The sequence below is a fragment of the Cimex lectularius genome, unplaced genomic scaffold (genome assembly GCF_000648675.2).
Source record: "Cimex lectularius strain Harlan isolate CLEC.00 unplaced genomic scaffold, Clec_2.1 scaffold245, whole genome shotgun sequence".
In the NCBI taxonomy this organism is placed as follows: domain Eukaryota; kingdom Metazoa; phylum Arthropoda; class Insecta; order Hemiptera; family Cimicidae; genus Cimex; species Cimex lectularius.
The window spans coordinates 285,226-305,242 of NW_019394224.1; the positions used below are offsets into that span (position 1 = coordinate 285,226).

General features: G+C 34.4%; 1 protein-coding gene and 1 long non-coding RNA gene across 2 annotated transcripts in view; one reads left to right on the plus strand and one right to left on the minus strand.

Moving 5' to 3' along the window:
- The window catches only part of LOC106668376 (Y+L amino acid transporter 2), a 33,218-nt gene extending 13,899 nt beyond the window's left edge, over positions 1 to 19,319 (minus strand). Inside the window, exon 1 of the mRNA XM_014397065.2 lies at positions 18,942 to 19,319. Coding sequence (XP_014252551.1) covers positions 18,942 to 19,146 — 205 coding nt within the window. The 5' untranslated portion in view covers positions 19,147 to 19,319. The remainder of the gene's footprint in view (positions 1 to 18,941) is intronic.
- Positions 16,048 to 16,759, plus strand: LOC112128326. The gene is made up of 2 exons (XR_002910945.1): positions 16,048 to 16,085; positions 16,151 to 16,759. It is a non-coding gene; the product is annotated as an uncharacterized LOC112128326 (long non-coding RNA).
- Positions 19,320 to 20,017: the final 698 nt, after the last annotated feature.

Here is a 20,017-nt window from a genome sequence, read left to right on the forward strand (position 1 = left end):
GTTCTGCTTTTGATTATAATAATTATTATTACTAGTCTTTATTTAAATTATGTACAATACTAATTAATTATTCTTTTTATCTAAGGTTTTTGGTTGAGATGAAAAATTAAATTAGAAAATTAATATGGTCAATTATGACACTAAGCAAATATGGATTAATTTACACATACCTCTTTTTTTTTTTTTTTTTTTTTTTTTGCCGGCGTTTCTACTTTATTCGGGTCATCTTCTGGGCATGGATAAATTACAAAACATGTTGACTGAAAAAAATACAATTTAAGATGTAAATATAACTTTTGAACCAAGTATTTCATACTCACATAAAGTGTGGTGCTATTTTTGTTGTGACATATTGGTTTTGTGTGAAAGTGTTGTGAAACGTGAATTTGAATTCTGCTGTTTTTATATTATTGCGACAGGGTGGGGTACACGGTAAATCTGGGAAATGTTCCGCCTGTGATTAAAAAAAAATTATATTTACATCTTAAATTGTATTTTTTCCAATCAATATATGTTTTGTAATTTACCCAGGCTGAAGATGACCCGAATAATAGTCGAAACGTAGGCAAAAAATGAAGAAGGTGTTTTTCTAAACTTCAGCAAATTTTGAAACAGGTCACTAAGAGACACCCATATATACAATACATTAATTTACGATAAACATTTTTCACTATACAAAGACAACAACATAGTCGTATAGACCGTCTGTAAGAGTATTGTCATTACGTTCATTATTTATTTATTTAAATTCAAACAGAGGTACAAACGTCCAAAAAGGGATGAATAAAGCTAGCCACTTCGCTTCTATTAACATTAGGAGTGAAAAAAATACAACTCCACTCATAGAACTTCAGATAACCTATTGCAAATTAACTTAAAGTGAAACAAGTTTTGAATTTCATTCGTTCCATACAATGAGCATGGTTCTTCAATGGGATTAAAGCGATTAAAATTTAACTTTATTAAGTCCCCTCTAATTTTTAGAATCCATCTTATATTGTTAGTATTGCTTCCTAAGTAATCATTCCTTCGTAGACTGAAGTCCTAATACATTATATAAAGGGAAATATTCGTTGTTTTGTATACTACTTAAACTGCTCAAAAATGAATACGGTTGTTTGTAATCTACTCTTAGCTTATTAATTTTAATTAAATTAAGCGATATATTTTTATTAGTTGGATAAAACAAAATAGAAAATACAAACCTAAAACATACAAATGTCAATTTTAATAACGGATTTCCTTAAGAATAGTAAACGTGAAGATTACTCATTTCATAAACAAACACATTTACTCAATTTTAATCCAGTTTTATTCTCTTTAACCATGGAAAGATACCATCATGAACCAGAAGTTTGCAACATTATTGTAAGAATGAGTCATCGTGGTCACAGGCAAGTGGATATCGGAGAGGCAGGTGGCATTTCTCAGAGCGTCGGGCTTTAGCTCAAGGAGAGACTGGAAGTGCCAATAGGAGGCCACGTAGAGGATAGTGGATCTCAGCGCATTACGACGCTAAAGGAGGACAGCAAATTGTCAATGCTGTAAGATCGGATGTGCCATAGTGCCCGCCAGATCTTAAATGATGTACAAGTAAACGATTCGTAATCGTTTGTCGCAAGTTGACCCCACTTCTTAAGCCCCTTTGAGACGACCTGCAGCAACAGCCCGCCACCAGCAACTCAGGAGAATATGATGCAGCGCCTAGAAGAGAACGCCAATTGGAATGCTGTTATATTTACTGATAAGTCGCATTTCTGTCATATAGTGATAGTAGGCGCCGAAGAGTCTACCGAGAACAGGGGATGCTCCCTTCAGTACAATTTGGATGAGACGGTGTAATGGTCTGGACTGAGATTTACAGTAGGCGACCTCACCGCAGTCCGTTATATCCATGAAATTGTCGAGAAATACATCCCTCAAACCAAGGATCTCATTGGTAGCGATTTTGGATTTCTGATGACATAGTCAAGAGGGACCTCAATCCCATTAAGCCCATGTGGAATGCGTTGCGGAGAAGGCTTTTCGATCACCATTCGCCGCAGTTGACCTACAACAACTGAATGAAGAGTTGCAACATCTATGAATTGAAATTCCTTATTAAATTATTGGCCACTTTATTACTAGTATGCCTAACAGGTGCACAGAGATTTTAGCTAAGAAAGGACATTATACACAGTTGAAATACTGAAATACTTGAAAAATGGCAAAAAGCAGGGAAAATTCAAAAGGTGGGGTTGAGATGGGAAGTTAGTGTCCGAGTGGATCGAGGTCACGATAGCTCAAGTGGTAGAGCAGCGGCGTATCTAGCCGAAGATCGTGGGTTCGAATCCCGCTCGTGCCATTGACTTTTTTATCTCAACTAAAAAAAAACCTTAATTAATTAAAGTATTAATTTAAAAAAAATGATTGTCCAATAAACAAAACTATGGAAATAAGACCATTTTTGTTATTTTTCAAAATCCCTTAATTAAATTTTCCTTCAGTAAAAACATAATTTCAAATAAATTTTAATGTAATTTACAATAAAAATAAAATAAAAATCCTACGGAAAGTAAATACGACAAAATTGGCAATATCCCTATTCATTTTTGAGTAATTTATGATTGTAAGTCTATATGTTTCGCCCGAAATTTTGTAGCTCACTGAATACGTTTGTCCATAAATCCTGTTTCTCTACATGATTATTATTCAATGCAACTGCCGTAAACACCTTGTACACCCATTCTCGATTAAATTTCTCTAAACCAACCTACCTTTAATTTGATACATTCACATGCAACTGCATACGGAAATCATGAGGTAGAATTAAAAATTTTAACTATATATTTGCGATGTAGTTTGTATGCAAATGAATTTGGTGGTAATCTAAACTTTTTATTCAAGAAAAATATATAAATCTGTTCAATTTTTTCATAGTAGTTTCTACACAAATTTGCGCGTCATAATAGAAAAGTGATTATACTAATTACCAAATCAGCACAAATTTTGATTCTGAAGAGATGGCAGTGTTTCAAAAATGGAAGACCATATCATATTGATAAATTACTTTGTTATTACACTTTCTTTTATTCTTAGTGCTTATTTACAAATAAATTGAACGTAAGCAGACCCCCAAGATATTTATATCCATTCGCAATATCAATTGTTTTCCTTCAATGTACTTTTCTTTCTTTGTTGTCCTGCCACAGCTTTAAAAATGAATATTTTTGACTTTTTCATATTTAATTTCAAGTTCTACAACTTATCATAATCTGAGATAGAATTTATCATTTTCTGCAATGTCTGGGTACTTTGCACTAAGATAACAATAACATCTGCGTACGCCAGCAATTTAAAATAATGATAATAATGTGGGAGGTTTATGGGCCGACAAACAGCTGAGGTCATCGCCGGCTCTCTGCGTCTTTTCCTTTTTTTCTGGTATTTCATGCGTATTTTGTTTTAAACTTGCTGACTGTCTGCTTTTTAACGTCCGTGGATATCCTAAAATGCTAGTCTCTCGTTTGTACCTCAAGGTGACAACTACAGAATATACACAAAACGCACATATATACGTCACCACCCTACACAAACATAGAAAGTCTGGTCACAGTCACTCCCCAAAGTAACCGATATTCCTCGGGACGGGGTTAGACAACCCCTTCCTTTCACGGCAATAAATTATATTCATTCTAATAAATTAGCATAAACAGAATACAGACACAACACAAACACCACATAAATTTAAAAATCCCTATAACCCTTAGGTACTGGAACAGCGATCTGTGCCTGTCGCCGTGCCACACCTCTACTCACAAGTCTTATTTATTTAAGAAATACCAAATAGAATTTTAAAAATCTTAATTAATTTGAAGCAAGGGAATGAATAAATTAAGTAGGTTAAAACATAAATATTTCAAACATATTTTCTTTGCGTAAAATGTTTATATTGTGTGATTATTTAATGATTTCTATCTACATTTTAAACGAACCGACTTCACCATGTGAAAGATATATTTTTTATTTGAAAAATTGTACAAAAATTACTAGTACATTTTTTATAAATATTATCTATCAACAAAGGAGCAAGAACAATGTCGATAGATGGCGCTCGGAGGATCTGACTCATAGAAATGGGATAATTGTCACCCGATTAAGAATAGGCCATGCGAGGTTGACACACAGACACTTTGAATTGAAGATTGAAGAGTGCCATTCGTTGGCTCCAAATAGATAGCGTGTAGGAACGCCACTCGATATGTGAATTGTGCTTGAGTACGGCAGCGAGTATTTAGGGCACCAGATCCGATATTTGGAGGAAACATCGTTTTATTGTATGTACCGACAGGCAAATAAAAGGCATGTCCACCCTTAATATTTTTAATTATCTCTTAGATAATCCTCCACTGATTATCTTACAACGTAGTTGGTCCGTTTTAGGATTAGAGGTAAATAAAAATCTCCCGCTTGTGTTTACTAATTAATTGGATTTTGTAAATAAATCCTTGAATAGTCAATCTCTTCTTTGTTGGTTTTTCTGTAAAGCTTCTCTCCAACGTACCGATGGTTCGGTTGTCTTAAGTTGAACTATCTTTAAGTTCCAAATTTGTATAAATGTTAGTTTTATGTGATACAGATTCGGCTAGAATCACAACATTGTTCGGAGATGGAAGAAGTTATGTGGCCAGAGTACTTAACATTCCCACAACAACTGTCCGAAGGGACTTCCATTGCTACCAAGATACGGGAGGTTACTCAAGAAGGTATGGATAAGATCGCTATCATGCCACACGACAGAGAGATGATCGTTACATTGTTTAGAATGTACTCCGTAGTTTAGGCATTGTAAGGCGAAGACTTTCAGGAGCAAAATTACATTTGAGAAGGCATCCCACAGGTCCAAAACTTCTACAAGGCACAGAACAGCTCGGTTAAGTTTCGCAGGAAATTACATCAATTGGTCTGACCAAGAATGAACTATAATCTTGTTTTCGGATGAGTCAGGGTATTGTTTGAGGTCTTCTGTCGACGGAGAGAGGATTTGGTAAAGAACAAGAAAGCGTTATCCCCGTTACATTTTCACTCCGGAGAAAGTATGTATGGAGGTGATGGTGTTGTGGTTTGGGTAGGCATTTCTATGGAAGGTCGCACAATCTTGATCTTCACTTAAGGCGAGGTGCCCATTGGAGCGATGCAACACGCGATACGACAAGTGATGCGATATGTAATTCGACACCGTATCGCTTACTACCTTCCCTAAGCAACTAAACCAATGCACACTTAAGCGATCGAGATGCAACGCCGATAATGATCAGCAGCGTGTCGGTTGTGGCGACACAGATTGTCAATCGCTCCATGCGATAGGTGATGGGCGCGACTCGTCAGTGAATCATGTCGGCTCAACTCTGGTGCTTTTATTTTTTTCAAAATAGTTGCTCAGAACCAATCGTTATTAAATTATTATTTGAAAAGTTATTCAAGAACTAATTTAACGAGCGTAGCATAGAAGAAAATAGCAGAAAAGCTAAAGCTGAAAATATTGTTAACGTCACATTCTTGTACCCAATATTTATTTCCGCTGACTTAAGCAATAAATCCTCTCTGAAGAGCTCATGATTACAACTGCGTAAAAAGGTTTTGTACTAATAATAGAGATCAATATTAAAACACAATGGACTAGAGTCAGTCTGGCGAGTTTACGTTTAAAAATAAATAACAAAACTAAAGTAAACTTATTAGAATTAGGAAAAATATAATTTTTTAATAAAATGAAAATTAATTAATTAATTTTACGCCAATAACTGTCTGTATTTTAAAGCGGTAATGGTATATGAATAAAAATCATCCCAATTTTCTCTCTTGAAAATGGCTGAACACTGATCACGTGTCAAAGATCTCCGGTTCTAATAAAATAAACGAAATTCTTCCAGGATAGGACAAAATGAAAATTCGCCTAAAAATTTTCGAGTTTCATTGACATCATAATTGCTTAGTGAACAAAGGTAATTTTGATTTTGACTCCAGGGCTAGCCTTATTTATACTGAACTGGTTGATGTAGCCTAGATCATGACGTAGCTGTTTGTAGTACAGATGGTGGCAAATTGATGCAGATCGCCGATAATCTGTCCCTTTCTCTCAACCTGAGCTTCCTCAAAAATGAAGTGAATGACAGCAACTAATATATATTCGGCACAGGATCTATGTAAATCCGTGAGAATTTGAACTCTTTCCAACCAGATCTTAACCGAACCTGACTTTAACCTTACACTTTCATGAGTAATGAAATTAGCCAGCTTGTTATGATCATTGGACGTTTTGCAATAAAGGTGGAATGTAATTTAAAGTTAAAAAGAAATAAATCTGACGTTTTAGTTTGTAATAGATTGCATTTGGGCGTGCTGTTGGTAAGAGATAATATTCTGTTCGCAGCGAACCGTTGAAATTTTTCTAAATGTATATATTCTCTACCCCCAAATTTGCGCTGTGTAACATGCAAAATTATATTAATGCTTAATTTGGTTAGTTTTATTTTTTTCCATCAAACATATCGTGAAATTTAATTGTGATGTCAATAAGACCCCAAATTTATGTTTCAACTATTTCTAAAATTTTATTTTTAAATTTCCATCTTTCTTTTGGTCGTAAATTACGTTATTGTTTTTAAATATAATATTTTTGATTTAGCGGTATTAACTTTAAGTTTCCAGTAGTCAAAATACAATTCTAAATCTTCTATTATTTTTATAACATCAAAGAAGAGTCTGCCAGTAAAACTACATCATCAGCATACGGTTTAATGCAGTACTACTATAGCTGTCACTTTGCTCGAGTGGGTACGAGAGTGTTGCGCCGATAAAAGTCGTATCGAGCGATGAAAGATCGCTTCATGTTGCATAACTAACGCATCGCTCCAGTGGGCACCGCCTAACAGATGAACCATACATTGAAGATATGTTATCAGAACAAGTTGTACCTTATATGCCACGAATTGACTATTCTTTTATTTTTATGCAATGCAAGGCCCCACGCAGCTAGGATCTACCTACCTAGAACGGGCTTCAGTCCAATGTTCGGTGTGGACAGCATGTAATCCCAACTTAAACCTTATCGAACATCTTTGGGACGAGTTGTCAAAGAGGGTAAAAAATCGCCTAGCGATGGCAGAGAATTTGCAGGAATGAAGAATGGCGCTGTTGGAGGAGTATAAAAATATTCCACAGCACTGCACTTAAATCTCCTAAATTCTAAGGCACTTCGAATGCAAACACGCAAGAGCATACTCCTTACAGAATGGAATATTTTTTCATTGTTTCCATAGCAAAATGTTTGGTAAAATTATTTTGCTTAGTTTAATTTTTTATTTAGCTATTTCTTTAAAAATATCCAGTAAACAACAAAAATAAAAATAGTAACGATTAACGAACATTTACTTTAAAAAACAAAAATAAATAAAATAATATTACAAGCTAACCACTTTTTTTTACATCTCAGTACACTACTAAAGTTATGTGTTGTCATATTTGACAAAACACTATAAAAGACCATTCAGTAATAATTTTTCTAATTACTGAAGTGTCATAATTTTACTTAATAGAACTAGATAAATAAGGAAAAGAATTATGATTTTGTTTTAAAATGATATCCCTGGAATATAAAGCAAGTTTCGAACTGGTTGTTATATCTCTGCTATTTTATTTGTATACTGCATCATCAGCAGATGTTGATTCCTTGACCCGATTACCAACGTTAAGACGAATAAATGTAACTCATTCATAGTATTTTATATTAATACTTCTCTAAGAGCTATTTTTGTCTCCCATTGAGCTCGAATTCATAAAGCGAATCCCTGATTTAGCAGGTGATTTATGGTGGTTGAATTGGACAATCCGGCCGAAAGAGGATTCAAGCCAAGCCCACTTGTGTTCGTTAGCCGGATTTGTTTCACGAAGGCCTTTTTCGCAATGTCAAATTCAAATTTAGTGGGACAGAAAAACGTAGAAAAATCGTCTTGCCGACGCTGGTGCGATTTGTGATTTATGCGGAACAAGGTCAGAAGCGAAACGACGAACAATACGCCGTGGTGATTCTTCTTCACGAGGCCAAATTTAACTCATCTTCGTACACATTCATACAACTTTTATCGGGGTTTGCAATCTTTAATGCCAAGGCCTTTCATTTCCAGTATTAAAATAAAAGTAAAATCACTTCCTTCAAAACCTGCCTAAATCGCGACTTTTGGCATACTATCTCACGACTATAGACTAGGATGTTTTCTTTTAATAAACTAAAATAAATAATCTTCTGTTATATCAGTATAAATTTTGAGATAATTGAGATAAGTAAGAAAAAAAACGATTAACTTAGCTTAATTCTTCCCATCCAATGTACATAAGCCAGCCTAATCTAGTGGAAATTTGGACATCTATACCTACAAAAAAAGTATAGCTAGAATATTTTATTTTAACAAATTAAAGTAAATCATTTTCTGCTGTATTAGAACATTAGCTGAATTCTTCATACAAAACGATCATAGACTGTTGGACGAACTTCTATACCTCAAAAACACTATAAGGATGCTTTGCTTTAGCAAACCTGAACTACATGAACTTCTGCTATTATTGGGCTAAATTTTATATTCGGTTTTAACTGCTGAAATCGAACTTTTTTAACTGTATTTATATAAACAATTTAAATTTTGAACTTCCACACGTCAATAGCATAAATAGATAGAACGTTTTCATCTAAAAATTGTGTAAATTATCTCCAGCTTTAATAGTACAAAAATTAAGATTAGGTTTTCAGAACAAAAAAAGGAGAATCTTCTAAATCAAGTATTTCTTACATTTATATGTTCAAAGCCTGGAGGCTATTTTTAGGCGTGCGTCAAAAAAACTATAAATATAAAAAATTTCAATGTTATTAGCCTTTAGTCGTAAACAATTTGAGAACAAGGTTTTTCGAAAATTTGGAGAAGGAGAGCTAAAAAGTGTATTTTCCCAAACTTACATAGAGCCAAGAATGTGAATATGTAGTTTCATTTCCATACCACACAAATTTGGGCTAAATCCGATTTAGTTTTCAGATAAAAAAAATTAAAATCGTCTGAATCAACCATTTCTCATATTCGTATAAAATACCATCAACGTCCTCAAGGTTATCTGGATTCCGTTTCAAAAAAGCTTCAGCTGGGATTCTTTTTGCAAAATGTAAATCATATTTGGCTTTAGTGGCAAACAATTGAAGAAAAGAATTTCTGGATATTTTTATAAGGAGAGGGAGAGAGGCCGACAGGCAAAGAGAAAGAAAAAGCGAACATTTTCCATTGGGTCCGTTTTCACTCAAGGGTTTGTTTAGTTTAATTCCACGTCCCCTACACCTACTGCAAAAGCCCAAGGAAAAACCGACAGACCCTCTCGGTCAACGGGTTCCTCACTGGAGATGGCGCAAAGCCGAAACTAGCTTGAGTTATTCAACAAACATACGAGAGCTATGCCGGGTTCAGTATGAGTTCACCGACTCGCAGACCAACACCGATCATCATGGCGAACAGTTGAATTTCCATGCAACACCAACATGCCACTACAGCTATGTAACTTATGTAAATGATGTACGGATATTTTAATGAAAAATATGAGTTCAAAACATTATTAGGAAGACGTTTGAACTTCCATTCCCCAAAATTGGATCTATCCAGGCTTTCCTTTTCCCAAACTTAAATAAAAGGTCTTTGGCTAAAATAGTAAACAATTTGAGATTTTGTTTTTATTAGGAAAGATTACATAAAATTTTCTACAATGTAAGACCTTTCAATTTGGTGTACAATTTCCAAAAGCTAGGGGATATTTGGACGTCAAAAACCGCTATGAAATGTGTATGTATTTTCTTATAAATAATTCATGTAAATAATCTTCGATTATAAGAGTAAAAAACTTAAGGTTATGTTTTTACAGCAACCACCAAAATAAGAAAATTGGCTAAAATCGAACATATGCATAAAAACCATCAAAGTTTAGTCAATATTCCGTTTCTTCTTCCATTTCTCAAAAACGGTCAGAGCTAAGCGTTTCTTTTTAGCAAATTTTTAGCCCAGATCCTCCTAAATTATTTTTCGTGATTTTTTTGTAAACTTTGTTACTCGATGTTTCCTGAGCTCACTACAAAATGTTAAGATTGAGTTTTTATTTCGAAACATAAAATTTGCTCAAATCGAACGTTTTAGCATTCTGAAAAAATCTAGAGGACTTTGGGCTTCCATACAGAAAAAAACAGCTATGGCTATGATTTTTTCTGGTGGAAAAGACAAATTCTCGTCGACTATAGCAGTACAAAATGTTATGATTGAGTGTTTATTTGGAAAAAATGTAAAATTTGCTCAAATCAAACTTTTAGCATTCTGAAAAAGTCTAGAGGAGTTTGGGCTTCCATACAGAAAAAAACAGCTATGGCTAGGATTTTTCTGGTAGAAAAAACAAATTCTCGTCGACTATAGCAGTACAAAATGTTATGATTGAGTGTTTATTTGGAAAAAAATGTAAAATTTGCTCAAATCAAACTTTTTAGCATTCTAGAAACGACAGAAGAAGTTTGGCTTCGAAACCTCAAAACTGACTATAGGAGGTTTTCTTTTAGTAAACTTAAATAAATTCATTTTGGCTAGTTTTCAACAATTTGTGATAACGTACGATGACAAAAGCATTGGAAAATTTAGTGAAAGGTTTCACAATCATAGCTTGGTGGATATTTGGACCAAAAACCCTCAAAATCTCTATACCTTACCATTTTCTTGCTCTAAGCTTAAATAGAAAGATAGACAAAACAGATAAAATTTGAGATAATGTTTTTGTAGAAAAATTGGAAAATCGATTGAAAATTAATACTTATCGGATTCGTAGAAGAGACATCCTCTGTGAATGGATGTATGTAGTTCATACTTCGAAAACGATCGCTAGAATGTTTCTTTCTAATAGACACATGTACATGATCTTCGGCAATATAGCGCTAATTTATGATATTGAGATTTTTGCGAGGAAAAGGAAATTAATTAAAATTGACCTTTTTCTCACATTCTTCCCTCAAAATCACTCAACTTAGGGTGAATGGTTGGTTTTCCACGTCGAAATTTATTTATCTAGGCGGTATTCTTTACGCAAGTTCAATTAAATGATCTTCAGCTGTAACAGTGTGACATTTGAGATTATGATTTTTTGGTAAAAAATAGAAAACTAGGTGAAACAGAACAATTTTCATCATTGTATGAAAAAACTCGTTTTTGGACTATTATTTCTATTAACTACTATAACTGGACTATAAACTCTGTTTTGTCATAGAATACCTTCCCAAAGGGACATTTTTGTAGTCGTCTTTTTTTCCAGTGGTAATAATGACTAACAAATAGTAAGGGTAAAGCCAATAAGAAAGTGACATTTTAATGGTTATCTTATACTAAAGTCTACCAGGATAACCTATGCGAAGACACAACCGCACAATATTCCGGTTCGATGTAAAGATGTGGATATGAGAAATGCGGACGCTCGGCCCTGTTGAGGCAGGTGTCGAACACCTTTTGCAGAAAACCGTGTCAAGATGGCATTTTCAAAAATATAATTAACCAGCTGGGTCGAAAATGATAATTTTACCATCTAACTCTCTCGCCTTCTTACTCTGAAATAATATAATTGAATATTTGTATAATTTATTGACTCCAATGATAAACCGTTAAACGACAAGGCTACCACAAGGAACAGAATTTTGAACAAAACTTTTCTTTAAATTAATTAATACATCATAAAATTGATTATTATTGCGATCTATGGGATAATTTCCCAAAGCAAAAATAATATATTATAATGTACAGTATATTATAACCCCGCCCCGAGGAATATCGGTACTCTGGGGGAATGAATGTGACCAGACATCTATGTTTGTGGTGATGTATATATATGTATTGTATGTTTTGTTTTTATTCTGTATTTGACAACCTGAGGTACAAACGAGAGACTAGCATTCTAGAATATCAACGTAGTATATATATCTGAAATCAGAGAGTCAGCAACCAGATCGAGATGCTCAAATGGCTGCAGTTTAAAACGAAATATGCGCGAAAGAAAAGAAAAAGATGGAAAACACGCAGAGGGCTGGCGATGACCTCAGCTGTTTGTTGGCCCATAAACTTCCCACTTATATATAATGTACAGAGTAAATGTACACTCAAAGACAAAAACCGGACACTTGTATTTATTTGTTTATTTTCCATAATAAGTATATAGATTAATAGATCACTTAAAACATAAACAAATATTAACAACTTGTTGTTACTTTTATATAGTGTTATTAATCCTTGTATATACTTTATACCAAAAATAAAGAAAATCAGTTTAATTTCATCCTTTCCAAAGCCAACTTGTCGAGTTAGTTAATTGTTTTTTTAAATGGTTTTCTTTGATAAAACAATGAATTTGTGTAAAAAAAATAATAATTTTATTATGAAGTTTTTTGAAGGATCTACGGAAGAGGTCAACACAGAGAAAAAAACTGAAAGGATGTTTTTTTCTCGGTGTTGACCTCTTCCGTAGATCCTCCGAAAAACTTCATGTTTCCAGCAGGTTGATAACTCAGCTCATCGTTAAATAATTTTATTCTTAAAAGCATGGTTTCAAGTTTCAAGTCCGTTACATTGCCAAGTCCTGGGTGTGCCGTGAAGGTCTACAGCGGTTTAGGGCCACTGAATGTCTCAATCGAAAAGAAGGTTGTGGACGACCGCGATGTAAGACGACTACGGAACAGTTATTTAATTGCTTCCTTGATCCAAACAGTCCGTAATGTAAGAATAAGCTCTAAAACGAGAATTAGCATATCGCTTGGACTTTTGAACAATGAGGTTCTTTTCACAGAAGTGCCTGTTTGGTTTGTGGCAATCAGGTGAACTGTGTGTGGAGAACGGTTTGCTCCATATACCGTGCGTGAGTCGCCGCCTTTTTAAAGACGGTTATGGTATGGGGTAAATCAACGTCCATGCTTATTATCACACAGAATCGTTGACCGCTCTAAACTAAGCCGTGGCCCCATTCGTTGGGGACAACTTTGTATTAATGATAACCTTCGACCGCATGCAGCTTGAGTTATCCTATTACTTGGAGGATGTTGGGATTACCACAATAAATTGACCAGCTCGGGCTCTTGACATTAATCCTATAGAACACTTATGGGACATAACGAAATGAGGGGTTAGGCATCGTTCGCCGCCAACAAGCGTTGAACTGCTACAAACCCTCTTGTTGAAGAATGGGATACCGTTTCACAAGTCGAAATCCGATCATCCGCTTATTTACTCGTTGATTTAAGGCACCCGCAAGATCACAAAAAGTAGTTTAGAAAACACCTTTTTTCATTTTTTTGCCGATGTTTCGACCTTTATTCGGGTCATCTTCAGAGTCTGGGTAAAATACAAAACATATGTTGATTGGAAAAAATTTGAATATTTTTTAGGTTAAAGGATTCGTGACTTAGAGATATGATTTTTTTTTAATCGAGGCTTCGCAATAGCAGAGGTTATATCAACCATCAGGGTGCCGGTGTTTTTGAAAAAAAGCCCATTTGTAAGTATGTTGGGTTCGAATGCAGGGCCGCTGGATTCGAACCCGGGACCTTTACCTTCCAGTGATAAGCGCCGTGTCAACGCCTAAACAGTTGCGGCCACCGACGCCCCCATAGTGTTTCATCTTGTGTGTAGGAGGTGGTGTGATGTATAATTGAGGTAGGATCAGTGTTCATTGGTTACCAATCTGTAATTAATGTACCATCTGTTTGTCTTATTATGAGTTAGAATGGTATTTTGTTTTCTGTTTCGACTTCATGTGTGAATTGTAACCAAGGACCACTTACTATTTCCCAGATTTAACGTCTCCCCCACCCTGTCACAATCATATAAAAACAGCAGAATACAATTTCACGTTTCACAACACTATCACACAAAACCAATATGACACAACAAAAATAGCACCACACTTTATGTGAGTATGAAATACTTGGTTCAAAATTTATATTTACATCTTAAATTGAATTTTTTCCAATCAACGTATGTTTTGTAATTTACCCAGGCCCGGAAGATGATCCGATTAAAGGTCGAAACTTCTGCCAAAAAATGAAAAAAGGTGTTTTTCTAAACTACCTCACCACTTGACCGCTCCTCACGACGTCAACAAATTATGGAACAACAGGTCACTAAGAAATACACTTTATTTAAACTAAACGATTTTCCGTTTGTTTTGGTAATTTTCTTTCAAACTATCACAATTACATAATTGTTATGCCCATAATTCCGCAGCCATGCGGTCAATAGTTTCTTAAATAAGTTCAACTACCACGGAATACGTGGTTTCTTTTTACCTAAATATTCATCAATGAAAAGCATTTTATATCCCACTTAACTTGGACTTAACTTGGACTTAACCTGTATAATTGTTATTAAAATTCTTGAATTTCCGATCTTAAATTTGGTTTACATTAAAATAAATATGTTGTAATTCATATAACGATAAAAATACATATACATAGTTTGAAATAAACACAAATAATAGTGCCCGATTTTTCTGTCTTTGAGTGTGGTATAAACACCAGTATAATTAACTTTATTTTACAAGTGTACTTTTCTCAAGAACTTTTGTAATACGAATGGGATCGCTGCAGGGTGATAAATCAAAGGGCCCTTTATTGTAAAACCGGTCGTGCAACTTCACCCCCCCCCCTTTGAAGGGCCAATGTCTATCTTGAAAAATAGGAACGGTAAAATAATTTAAAATAGCGCGTAAAATGAACAATTATTTCCATTCTAATTTAAAATATGTTTGTTCGCTACATTTTTGTCAAGGGTACAAAAAAAAATTGATTATTGCTTACAGGGTGTAGTTCACTTGTATTTTGACCTATTGACTTCGGAAATTATTACATATAATACGATTCCATATTAGACTACCAACAGTCACTTTAAGATTTATTATCAACAGAAAAATATAAAATATTAATTATTGTTTCAACTTGTTCAAATAAAATGACAATCGTTATCGCTCATTATGTACTCCTGGAATCAATCCAATATACAGTATACTGTATATATATATATATATATATATATATATATATATACCAAAATCTACCAACTCACCTTTTACTACTTAGTGCAGAGGTTTACAAAATGGGCATTAAACTAAAGAACTCTAAATCAAAAGCAAAAATCGTATACTCCAGCGCAACACTCTCCAGTCTATTACTATTATTTATTCCACTTCCAACTGGATAACTTCTTGACTCGTATAGATTTAGTGTGGTCTTCTTTGTCATTTAATGTTACTAATTGCAATAAACGCAGATTAAAAATAATTTAAACAAAAAGTCATCTTCGGCGTTTCAGCGGGTTTCTACAACAGTAGCTCCAAGTAATTAAGGTTTTTAGATGAGATAAAAAAGTTAGTGTCACGAGCGGGATTCGAATCCACGACCTTCGGCTTGATACGCCGCTACTCGACCACTTGAGCTATCGTGACTTCGATCTGCTAGGGCACTAACTTCCCATCTCAACCCCACCTTTTGAATTTTCCCTCCTTTTTGCCATTTTTCAAATGTCATGTAATCAATTTGATTCTCTGGGACAAATGAGATGGCTTCGAATCCCGCTCGTGACACTGAATTTGGGAGAGAGAGAGGGTGGGAGGGAGGGCGGGAGAGATAGAGGGGGAAGGGCGTGAGGAAGGAGAGGGAGAGGGAGAGGGAGAGGGAGGGAGAGAGAGGGAGAGAGAGGGGGAGAGAGANGGCACGAGAGGGATTCGAACCCACGACCTTCGGCTAGATACGCCGCTGCTCTACCACCTGAGCTATCGTGACCTCGATCCACTCGGACATCATTTCATCTCAACTAAAAACCTTAATTAATTGTCTTGTATTAATTGTTCAAGCGGACCACGAAAATAGTGAATTAATGATTTAAAAATGAAGTACACTTCTCTAAAGTTCTCCGTCGCCATTTCAATTGTCGTCGAGAATCCAAACCGATTACACGACATTTGAAAATTTTAAATTTAGAAACAAATATTTTCAACGTCTTTAAAAGGTGACATAAATCAGAATGAAACTCGACTTAATAAAAGTGAAACTTGTATAAGACTTGATTTACAGGATAGACGGTCAGAAAAGTCTTCCGCCATTACCCTCTGCAGGTCATGAAAGGATAGCACGTTCCCTTTGTTATGTTGTATGCAACTGAATTCATTCTGTTTCCAAGCCACCTCAGCAGGTATTGAATTCTATTCAAAGCAGATTTGAGGAGACTGAGATGTCCAAATCCAACTTCAAGAGCTACACGTCATTTGACCTTTCACGTAGACAAGATTTTCCTTAGTTCTCACAATTTTTCTCCCGAGCTCGTTTAATAACATGTTTATCTATATACTAAAATTTCAAATTCAAAAATTTATATATCTATGTACGTAAACATTTACTATATAAGTGTATTGATTGATATGCATTATCCATGTTACTAAGTATGTATTAATCTATATTTTGTTACGCATATATTTCTCTACCTACCTTATAATTAGTTTATTTGGGTTCATATATCTAACTCGTAATTGAATTTCCCTCGTAGAAAGAACAAAAATTAAAAAATTTATTCTTAACCTCGATAATTCTGTTGTAGCCAAACGTTAAGTTAAATAACTAGCATAGCATTTGTATCTCTATACCTATTTCTTTATTTACCTTAATAAAAATGTCTTTATTCATCTATCTAAGCATTTATCATCGGTTCATTTTGCCTACCTTTGTATCAATAGTCGATCAATATGTCGATTTTGCTAAGTATTTATTCATCTTTAAAAAGACTAAGAATATATTTGAATATTAGCATATCTTATCTAATTAGATCTACCTGGAAAAGGTTATTTGTTTATTTTGCCTACCTTTCTGTCAATAGTCGATCAATATGTCGATTGCGCAAAATATTTATTTATCTATATTTATATTATTTATCTACATTTATTTATACTAAGAATATATTTGAATATTAAGATATTTCATCTATTGAGATCTACCTGGATAAGAATTTATTTAAATATTTACATATCTACCTAGCAAAGTATTATTTAACTATTTAGCTAAGAATTTATTTACGTATTTATATATCTATATTGCATAGTGTTTATTTATCTATCTAGGTAAGAATTTATTTAAATATTTAGTTATCCTATTATTTGGCATAGGAATCATTTATCTATCTAGCTAAGAATTTATTTAAATAAATAGATATTTATCTATTTCGCAAGGCATTTATTTATCTAGCTAGCTAAGAATTTATTTAAATAAATAGATATTTATCTATTTATAAAGGCATCTATTTATTAATCTAGTTAAGAACTTAAGCCTAGCTTGGCATTTGTCGGTTCCCCTTGCTAAGTCTTTATCATTTTTATACATATACATACATATGTGTATAAAAAAGATGTTTACTCGCTAAGAATTTTTTATCTACGTTACGAAGTACTTTTTCAACAAATAAAATGAAGAAACCATTTAAATAAATTAATTCTCATTGGTCTCTCCATGCATTAATTTAATGTATTTAGCTAAGTTTTTTATTATGTAATTGAACTATTTATCTATCTGATATTCAACCTTCTCGTAAAGCATTTATTAATCTTATTCTCTTATGTCAAAATCGAAATCTATATATCAACGTAGTTATTTAATTAAACTAAATTTACATTTGTTTAATAACAAAGCTAATTATTTCTTCAACTATACAATCGTCATAAATATTTATCTTTCATGTTAAAATGTATTAATCTATCTGGTTAATTATTTATTATTAAAAAAATTTACCTACCTGGCTAATTATTTGTTATTAGCTTGCAAAAATTTATCTACCTCACCAAGCAATTTTTCTTATCTATCTATTTAATTTTTTTAAATATTTTTTAAGAATTGATCTTTACGTGTAAGGTAAATATTTAATTTTTTTTGCTGGTGAAAACGTTTATAAATTCCCGTGCCACCGTGATTTTTTTACATCAACCTGGATATGTACATATTTATCTAACGATGAATTTATGTATGCAATGTAAGCTACATAAAATATATACGATATACGAAGAATATGCGACTGGGCGACGACACAGTGGAACGCACTACTGTCAGGTAAAGCACGTGGCCCAGGGCCCAGTAGAGGTCATAAACACAGAGCAACAGGTCGGAATAGATCGGTCAATTTCACAAAAACATTTTCTTTTTAAAATGATTTGTCTTTATTTTAAACGAGGTCAATCGTTATTCGTAAAATTTTCTTGAACGATTTCTATCCTTGGTGGTTCACTGTATAAAACTGCGCCTTTGAAAAATAAAACAGCAACTATGTACATATTTTAAAAAAGAAACCAAATGAAAGACTTCATTCTTATTCTAAACTTCTAGAGTAATCCGAGATTATCTGTATTATTTTTGAACAGCTACTAATGTCAACGAAATCTCAAAATGTTGTCTACCATTTGTTTAAGATTTTTAATAGTCAATTAGTTATCTTGAAAAATTTGTCGAAATTGTAGCAGGATTTTAAATATTTTTCAGCGTAGAAAAATCTTGCTTGTCTTTCGTAGGTACAATTTTTTTTAAATTGTCGCGTAATTTCCCAACTTTTTTTATTACGATGTTTCCTGCTTTCTTTTCAAAGTACACGTCTTGAATTCGAGCACGTGGGCTTCCGAGGCCGATGAGAAAAGATTTTTCCGTGAACTGATGAAGCAAGTTTTCCCAATTTTACTCCCTCAACTATTATTATTACTTACATCCTGTCCCTTCCCCGGCCCTGTGCCCATTACTCCCTGTCCGATATGACACTCCATAAAGTGACACCCGTACAGATTTAAGTTTTGTTATACGACACGATGATTCAAATAAAGAGGAAAGGCTGTCATACCTAGTTCGGCGTAGCAAAGGGCGCCTATCATCGATAGGATGCCGGACAGGACCCAAATGATGAGACCGAATCCGATCGAGCCGGCGTTTTCCAGGACGCCTTTCGGCGAGACGAAGATTCCGGAGCCGATGATGACACCAACGATGATGCCGACCCCGTCGACGAGGCCTAGCTCCTTCTTCAATTTGATACCGTCCGCGACCATGGTACCGGAAACCGACAAAATCGAAAATCCAACACGGCCCGGCACGAAGAAAAGAGACCGACTGGCTTCCGCTTGCACGACGTTCCGACGACCCTTCGTTCTTCGTCTATCCCGACTTACGGAGCACCACTATTTGCTTAACTCCCTCCATCCTGTCCCACAGGCCCCCTAATCCCCACCACGGACGACCATCTACCTTCACGTCCGACTTCCCGGCTTTGTTGGATTTGCGCCTCTCTTGCATGTGCCACCTGTTGTTTAACCGACTCCTTGACCATCCATCTCACCTTGGGTGGTTTGCGACAAACTGTGATATATAACAAAAAGCACAACACAGTTGAATAACAAAAACCGTATTAATTAAAATTTCAATAGCCCTATTCGCAAACGATTAGTAGTATTTTACCCGACACGATAACATTCTATAAGCGCAAAAATCCTAAGAGAGAAAGAAAGAAAAAAGTCTATTTTTGAAATATTATACAATTGCACAAATAATAATTATACTTGCGTGAAACTAACAAGTATGCAAAACTAAAAGTAAACAAATCATCGGTATGGTCTTTCGACCGTCTGCCGGAAGTACAGGTCTTGGATTTTTTTTCGGTAGTCACAAGTTGTATTGGGATATTAACATGGTATCTTTTTTATAGTGGATTCGATCCGTAAATAAATAAATAAATAAATATGGTTAACGAATAGCTTGTAATATTGAAACATCTGATTCCATCCAGTCGCCTCATACCATGTTTGGCAGATGAAAGCAACAATTCCTCTGAACTCACCCAGTTTAGGAAGAGTTATAGATCCTCTCCCAGGCACATATTATAAAGAGAACGTATCTCACAAATATATTACGAGCATCCAAGCT